Genomic DNA, 9,256 nt, shown 5'->3' on the forward strand with positions numbered 1-9,256 from the left:
GAGGACCCTAGAACATCAAGGAAGAAGAGCACAAGCTGAATTTGCGACCTTATCCAGAGAAACAGTAACACCAGAGATAGAGGAAGTGATGGGGACATGGAGAGGGGGAGTGGCTGAGGACTCTAGATTCATGGGAAGAGAGGGACTAAGAGATGATGGCCATGAGGCAGACTTGCAGAATGTGCCCTTTGGTGAGCAAAGTTTTAATAAAGATAATAAAAAAAGGCCGCAACCATACACTGACAGAGAACTTTCAGAGGTTCAAGCTAGATTCAGAAGGGGAGATGGAATGATGGATATCACTGCTGACATTAGATGAAAGCAGAGAATACCAGACAGATGTTTACTTGTGTTTTATTGATTATGCAAAGGCTTTTGATTGTGTGGATCATAGCAAGCTATGGATAACACTGCGAAATAAGAGTATTCAGCAGTTTGAAACTACCAGCTGTTCCGCAGGAGAAAGATGAGGTTTTCTGCTCCCATAAAGATTTACAGCCTCGGAAACCCTATACAGGGTCGCTATGGGTCGGCACCAACTCCACACCACTCCACCACCACCACCGCTCACTTATCGACATGGTTACGCTCCAAACGCCAGGTTATTGTTGAAAATTAAGGCTATATGAAACTTCAGCGACCAAATTCTTTTCAGGCACTTTCAAGGAGGCCAAGGACTCCTGGTGTGGCGCTGCAGGGTAAGCACTGGACTGCTAACCACTAGTCGCTCCTCAGAAACAGACTCAATGGCACTTGACAATAACAGTAGGTTTGTTCCCATACTGGCAGCTCCTGTCCTGAGCTTGCTTGTCTCCCAGCTGTGACTGCCATACTTTGGGCAGGCAGGTGGCTTGTGTCATTTCAAAGCACAGGAATTGCTGACTGGATCAGGACGTGCAGCCAGAAGGTGACCCACACTACTCTGACCCATGCAGAATTCCTACATTACTCACATACTCAGGACTGCTGCCTGCTGGACCTAGCACCCCAAAGATGCAAACAGTGGGTCTTGGTCAGCTGCAAAGTGACTGCTATGTGTCATGTCTGCATGCCTGTGGAACCTTCTCACAAACTCACAGCTTCATGTAAGTCCTGCTTGGATTGTGGGGCAGTCACCAGCTTGTGAGCTGCTAGGGATTTGTTTTGCCTGTGGAGCACCTGTTCAAATGTACAAATTTTTCTTGGTCTTCTTTCCTCTTTTAACTTCATTTGCACCCAAGACTGAGGAGAAGAATGGAATGGGAGGGATAAAGGGCTCAGGAGGGAGGTTCTTTCTCACTGAAAAAAAACTTACCTGGATTTAGGGTGACTTAAGTGTGGCACAGTAGGATAAGCACCAGATAAATAATCACAAGGTCGGTGGTTCAAATCTACCAGACTCTCCTCGGAAACCCTACACAAGATCGCTATGAGTCAAAGCTGACTCAATGACACTTAATAACAACAACAAAGAAAATATTTTAGTGCTGTAAATGCAAAAAAGTTAGATAAAGAGATAGTCAATAAACGTGGAGTAGATGTTCTATAAATATCTCCCCTTAGAGCATCGTTGTTGTGAAGTGCCATCGAGTCAGTTCTGACCCATAGAGACCCTGTATAGGGTTTCCTAGGAGCAGCTGGTGAGCTTGAACTGCCTACCTTGCAGTTCAAATGGCTTTGCAGTCAGGTGCATTAACCCACAGCGCCATACCAGGACTCCCTTAGAGCATTAATCACACTTTATTACTATATATTTTATGTGAGTTAGCATCCTGGTGTGGCACTGTAGGATAAGCACTGCACTGCTAACCATAAGGCTGTAGGTTCAAACCAACCAGGTGCTTCTCAGAACCAACTTGGCACTTAACAACAAAATATGTATGTTTGCATGACATTACATAATATATGAATTAGCTATATAGTTTCATATACATGTGTGTGACAACACACATACATGTCTCCGTTCAAGACAGTGAGCCCCTTGAGGACAGAAACCATGTTTTATTTCTCTCTCTGATGTAGTTCTTTCTATGGTATGTGCGATGTAAATAAAGTGTTGCTGAATAAATAAAGGCTGAATTTTCTCAAGGCTAGTAGTAAAATCCTTTTTGTATTTCATGGATTACTTCTCTAGAGATAAAAGTGGTTTAAATGTACTAACCAAATAATGTGCTATGAATTATGTAGAAAGAAGTTATCCTTACTTCAATCCTCCATGAAGGAAAAGTGAAGAAGAGAATTTGTTATTTACTCAGTGTTTCACATTAAGCTAGGGAGAAAGGAGCTGTAGACACAGAATCTCATGAATGACAATTTCGTGCTCTCTTCATTAGTTTATGTGGTTCACTTGAGTGTTTCATATTCTCCGTATGTAATGAAGTTTCTTTGGCACAGAATCTTCTATACTGAGAAGGAATATACATTCCATGTAGTCAAGGCATTGGCCTGGGTTTTTCCTTTCTTTCATGCAATGCCCAACAGCATCATTCTGCCCTCACCTTTCCAGGTCTGACAAGGGGCTCTATGCATTAGTGATTGTTAAGAAAGCATGAGGGCTGCCCAGCTTGTAGGCAGTGTGTAAGCAAAGGACTACATCCTCTGTGTTCCATTTCTTCCTCTGTGAAGAAGAAAAGCATAATATTTAACAACATCTCCAAGCTATTGTGAGGGTTAATTAGATTTAACGGAGGAAAGGAGGTGAGCTGATTAGGCACTATTCAAATTCAAAGTATCATTATTTTGTATCTAAAAATAATCCCGATTTGTAGGTATGAAATTAATTTGGAAGCTCAATCTGTGGCAATCATCTTCCCCTACTTTAAAAAAAGTAATAGTTTTTTCATCAAAATCCCATTTAAACAAAATTCAAGAAGAAAAATGGAGATGGTAAAATTTCATTCATCTCTCAAGTAATGCAGTAGACAGTTCCATTTTTTCCTTGCTTCTCTCTTTTATTTCTTTTCATTTCTTTTTGCAGATACATCATATATCAGCGAGTTTCAGTTGTGGAATGGAATCATGTAAACCAATAAGGATTTGAACATGCATTGATTTATTTTATGGTGAACATGAAAAAATTATTTGTGACTTTGTCTCTGCAAAGAATCAATAATCTATTTTTTTTTTAGCTGAATTAACTACTTAAGGTTATTTCTGATATTACACCTATTCTTAATTTAAGAAGTAAAGTCAGTTGAGAAAGACTTTAGTATTGCTCAAATTAAAAACAAAGGCCCTGGATACTTAAGGCCATCACATCTTTTCATTAATAACATGCTCACACAAACAGCACACTCACACATATACAGCACATAGCATCCATAGGAAACTAATCTGCAAGGGAGTTGCATCATGTGGAGGGGTAAAAAAGAAACATATAACATGAACATTTGTATAAAATACAGTAGTCAGGAAAAGTAGTACCAACAAAATTAGAACCGTTTACTGTGAAACTCTTCAAAAGCATTAGAATTGATATTTGAGAAAAAAACTGAGCTGCTAAATCTCACTAAAAAGCCAATGCTGTTGTTGTTAGGTATCATTGAGTTCGGTTCAATTCATAGTGACCCTGTATAGTGTTTCCATGGATCAGCTGGTAGGTTTGAACCACCAACCTTGTGGTTAGCAGTACAGTGCTTATCCTACATAGACATACCAGAACTCCATATATATTTACATTTATTTATTTATTTATGTATATACTCCGCAAGGCCTGAGGTTCAAACCTACCAGAACTTCCTTGAAAACCCTATATAGGGTCACTATATATATATAGGACTCCTGGTGTGGTGCTGTGGGTTAATGCGCCACACTGCAAAGCCGTTGAACTGCAAGGTCAGCGTTCAAGATCACCAGCTGCTCCTTGGAAACCCTATACAGGGTCGCTATGGGTTGGAATCGAGTTGACGGCACTTACCAACAATACACACACACACACACACACACACATGCTGTTGTTGTTGCTTAAGTGTTGTCAAATTGGTGTCAACTCATAGTGACCCTGTGCAGGGTTTCCAAGGCCTGAAATCTTTGTGGGAGCAGAAAGCCTCATCTTTTTCCCATGGCGTATCTGGTAGGCTTGAACCATCAGTGATGCAATTTGCAGTCAAGTGCTTATCCTACAGAGCCAACACGCTTCCCCTCAAAGCCTATAGTATCTTCAATAAAAGGAACCATATCTAAAAATGCAACAAACAGTTGATAATTCCAGGAGACATTGCTTATCTGTTAAGCGATATCTCGGGAGAAGAATTTTAGCTGGAAAGTGGTTTTAACAGTATTTATTCAGAACTGTCCCAAAGAAAAGTAGAGTGCATATTCCAGTTAAGGAATGTATTCACTATTGAAAACCAAGATTTTTTTTTTTAACTTTTAACACAGTCCTATTAAAAATCCCCCTTTGACTTTCTAAAGCTCAAAACTTCAACTGTACACTCACCAAGCAAACTTCTCATTATTCATTCGATTTCCACGGACCCTTGATACTGGGGACGGATGTACTCTGTAGGCAGAGGAGAGAAAGCCAGTCACTGAAAAAATATTATTCCCAATTGCAAACGAAAAAGCCATCTGATTTAGAAATCTCTTGGATATTCCCTTAATATAAAAATCCCCCTTAACTTGATGACCTCTTTGCTTCTTTATCACTCCTAAGGTACCATGGGTTTTCCACACTGTTCCTCGTGAACACTTCCCGAAACCGGACCACCATTTATTGATTCATTCTTTCTAAAAAATGTATTGAATACTTTGTTTTTGCCAGGTGTAAGGAGTCCTGGTATGGTGTTGTGGGTTAATGCGGCAGACTGCAAAGCTGTTTGAACTGCAAGGTTGGCCGTTTAAGTTCACCAGCTGCTTCTTGGAAACCCTATCCAGGGTCGCTATGGGCCGGAACCGACTCGATGGCACTTAACAACAACAACAAGGATGGTTAGGAGTCCTGGTGTGGCATTGTAGGATAAGCACTAGACCACTAAACGTGATTCAAACCCACCAGGTGCTCTTCTGAAGTCCTACACAGGGTCACTATGAGTCAGGGTTTGAGGGCACTTAACAACAACAAAGGTGGTGAGGAGTCCTGGGGTGGCACTGTGGGAAAAACACTGGACTGCTCCCACTACTTAAGAACAACAAGGGTGGTCATGTAAAGTGTGTTGCTAGCCCTCAACATTCCCTTTCCAGTACTAACTCCCATTGCAGGTGGTGGGCAGCACCATGGAGGCACAAAAGATACAGTCTAAATGCAGACCCAGCCAGCAGCATTGAGATTTAAGACTCTAGGACGTAAGATTCTTCATCTAAAGAATCATGGGGGTGGAAGAGGGAAGAAAGGTGAGCAAGTGAGGGCTTCAAAAAGTTCATGGAAAATCCCATTATATTTTCATTCCATTTCTTCACAAACCTCTTGAAGCCTCCTCATACTTTCAAGCAGAAAGACCTTCAGAAGTGATTCTCTAAAGCTGAGCTTTGAGAAGGGTGAAGGTAATTCAGAACTTCAACCAGATCACTGAAAAGTGAAGAATGTATGGTTTTATAAGCGTCCAAGGTTGGAATCATCTATTGGTAATAGTTTAAGGCTTCTAGTTGCTGCTGTGGTCTTCCACTCATAGGCTGAACCTCTGTGGTTGCTGCCTGGCAAAACAATACGTCCACTTCTTATGTCCTTACAGCCAACTCTCTACTTTGGTCTAGCTTAGTAGGATTTACAAGGAGCCCTGGGACCACTGTAGGATCAGCACTGGATGACTAACCGCAAGGTACGCAGTTCAAACCCACCAGCCACTCCTTGGAAGAAAGATGAGGTTTTCTGCTCCTATAAAGATTTATGCTCTTTATAAAGAAACTCTATGCTGTTATGTGCTGTTGAGTTGCTGTTGTGTGTACAAGGTTCCTGAGGAGCGGCTGGTGAGTCTGAACTGCTAACCTCCCTGTTAGCAGTCCAGTACTTATGCTACAGTGCAATACCAGGACTCCAGAAACCATATTTGTTTGTTCAGTGCCTTCAAGTTGATTCCAACTCATACTGATCCTGTATAGGTTTTCCCCAGACCTCTACACAGGGTCACAATGAGTTGGAATTGACTTGATGGCAGTAGAGCTTGGTGAGGCGGCTCCTGGTATGGTGCTGTAGGCTAATGCCCTGGACTGCAAGGTCAGTTTGAACCACAAGATCGGCGATTTAAGCTCATCAGTTGCTCCTCGGAAACCAAACAGGGTCACTCTGAGTCGGAACCGACTTGACGGTATTTAACAGCAAGGCAGTCTTCTAGCTTGCTATCTTTGCTCTTTATGCCTTGCCTTGTTGTTGTTGTTATGTGCCGTGGAGTCGGTTCCGACTCATAGCGACCCTGTACAGGGTTTCCAAGGCTGTAAATCTTTCTGGGAGCAGAAAGCCTCATCTTTCTCCCGTGGAACAGCTGGTAGTTTCGAACTGCTGACCTTGTGGCTCACAGTACGATTCGTAACCACTACGCTACCAGAGCTCCTTAGACATTACCTTCACAAGAAAGAAAAGGATATAAAAGTGGGCTCCAAGTTTTATTAAAACCTCAGTCCTCAATAATCATTTAGCAAGTGGTAATCATTTCAAAACTGATAACACTGTTCCAGCTCCTCAGAAAGGCCAACGTTCGCTGTTCTGTGAATTCAGAGCCAGAGTCCATTTTGCACTCGGAAGACTTATTTTTTCCAACATCCCTTATTAACATTCTTTTCCTCATAGCACTTGTCAATGGCTGCTGCAGCTGAGCCCCTCAGCACAGATTTTTCTGCTCTGCATGGGGGAGGGGGTGTTAATTATGCAGAAAGATGGAGAGAGGCCAGACAGCCTCTCTGGTGAACTGTCTCATTCAAGCACAGCCCACTTCCTGCTGTTCTGCAGCTACAAGGATCACCTGTTGGTCTTGGCATCAGGCCAAGCTGGGGCCTAGCGGAAATGACAGACTCAGCTAGAAATGAAAGCCGGCTCATATTCCAGTATCCCAAATTGGGAGGAGAAGGGGGGTATGAGAGAAAAAAAATCTGCAATAGAAAATTGTATGAGTTATGCAAAAGGTTGTCAGACTTGTTGCTCTCTTATTTCTTTTCTCCTTTCTGTCTGTGTGCTAGAAATATAATCTTCACACTAGACATCTGAGCCAAAACTATTTCTTCCCCTGACCTGCAGAAAGTGCAGAAAATCCTTTTGCCCCTTCTCTACAGGCCCTCTGGGGTGTCAGGGTCCTACTTCCTAAAAAACAACAATAACAAAAAAAGGTTTTAAGGATTAACTAGCTTCAAATACTCACATTTCTTCTTTAATTCCCTCTACATCCTTTGAGTGTGTAGCTCTTTCATTGCCCCCTCCTTAGCTGTGAAGTACAATGAAGCTGTGTTTCTGCTCATCAAGAAATCTCCACTAGGAGGAGTTTGGAGATAGAAGTCTTCTATTGACAGTTTACAAACTAGTCAGTGGAGGAAAATGGGCCTGTTTAATCCATAATTACCACATTCACCAGATATTTGCATCTTTTAGCAAAATTTCAATGGCCCATGCATCAAATGTTATAAGTGGATAATTTCTATAATAGTTTGCTGTTGTGTGCCGCCAAATTGGGTCCAAACTCATATAGGGATTCGGAGAGCGGTTGGTGGATGTAAACTGCCAACGCTGTGGTTTATTAGTCTTCAATGAATTACTGAGTAATATTGTATTACTGAATCAATCTAATGTTTTGTAATTAAAAATAAAAAATCCCCCTACCCCTCTGCACCAAAGTGAGTAACATGGAGCTTTTGCCCACTGGATAACATTTGTTGTTGCTGTAGGTTAAATGTCTTGAAGTCGATTTGGCCTCATAAAGACCCTTATAAGGTTAGCAAAGAGTGAAGTGATTGGTGGGTCTGAACCACTAATCATGAGGTCAGCAGTCCAGTGCCTATCCAATAGCACCACACCAGGACTCCTTTGATATGGTAGACCATAATTAATTGGTTTGCATTCCAGCCACTGAAAAACCTTTACTTCTTCAAAAAGATAATGCATTGCTTAGGGAGCTCAGTCTCTAAACTGTGACCCTCTTTGTCATCACCTACCACCATCTTTCCACATATAGCTTCCTGTGTCTTTTGCAGCCAGGCAGGTAGAAAAGTCAAACCCCAGTAGGAGAAACTACCGCCTCATCTGCATGTCATACATTATTCATGACCTCCTGATTCCTGCACCTGCATCTAGGCAGGAAGCTTGCAGGGAATGTTCATTATTCTTCTCTTAGCTTCACACAGGCTCCATTACTGTTAAGCCACTTTGTTCTGTAACTAAGGGTTTCAGGGTTAGTACTAACCGCTGGATATGGAAAGAAAAAAAAAAAAAAAAAACTAGCTGAAGAAAAGGACAATCTTGGTTGTTGTGAAATATGTACTGAATCCTACAATATGTTCTTCTGAGACTGACAGTTTATGTCTGATGGAAATGCTCACATTTGATCATTTACATTACATAGAAAAAAAGACGCTATATCATTAAGGCCATGTATACCAACTGTTCTATTTTTATCCATTTAGTCATCTGAATCAGACAGCGTGTTTATAATTTTACCCAATGCGGCACTTAATTTAGCTTTCTTGCTAAGCATGTGAGAACATTTTAGACATAGTAATTCAAAAACTCTGCCTCCTCTGGGTACAAGCACCCAAGGCCCTGACCTTCAAACCTTGTATTGAAATGATGAACATTATAACTAATCATGAGAATATGATCACTCTGTTTTCCAGAACCAAACTGAAACTCTTTACTGGCTGCTGGCTGGAGGGGGGATGTGAAGTCCAGGCATCCAACCCACATTACCAGCACTAATGAATTCCAAGGCAAGGAGACTGGTCACACTTTTTTTCATTAACTGCACCACAGAAAAGGTGTGCTCATTTAAATCCAATTTCACAGCCTCAACAGGAACTTGGATGAAGAGGTTTAGAGGCAAACTGTGTAGCCAGTCTGCCTGGGATTGAATGCCAGTTTCAACAATTTTGGGGCAAATTATTTAATCTCTTTGTACTTAAGTTTCTTCATCTGTACAAATGGCTGCAATACCATTACCTACCTCTTAGTGTTGTGAGATTTAAATTACTTAATAGTTGTAGTGCTTGTACACAGGAAGCACTTAATACATGTTAGTTTGATATCAGATGCTGTAATGACAAGAATACAGAGCATGGGGACTGAGGTTACAAATGTGTTCTATAGTGCTTATACAGCGGGAGAAAGATGAGGCTTTCTGCTCCCATAAAGATTTACAGCCTC

General features: G+C 41.4%; 1 protein-coding gene across 1 annotated transcript in view; it reads right to left on the bottom strand.

Moving 5' to 3' along the window:
• The window catches only part of KLF12 (Kruppel-like factor 12), a 629,283-nt gene that overhangs the window by 94,172 nt on the left and 525,855 nt on the right, over positions 1–9,256 (bottom strand). The window contains exon 6 of the mRNA XM_006864313.1: positions 4,418–4,480. Within this exon, the coding sequence (XP_006864375.1) occupies positions 4,418–4,480 (63 nt within the window). The remainder of the gene's footprint in view (positions 1–4,417; positions 4,481–9,256) is intronic.

The sequence above is a fragment of the Chrysochloris asiatica genome, unplaced genomic scaffold (genome assembly GCF_000296735.1).
Source record: "Chrysochloris asiatica unplaced genomic scaffold, ChrAsi1.0 scaffold00063, whole genome shotgun sequence".
In the NCBI taxonomy this organism is placed as follows: domain Eukaryota; kingdom Metazoa; phylum Chordata; class Mammalia; order Afrosoricida; family Chrysochloridae; genus Chrysochloris; species Chrysochloris asiatica.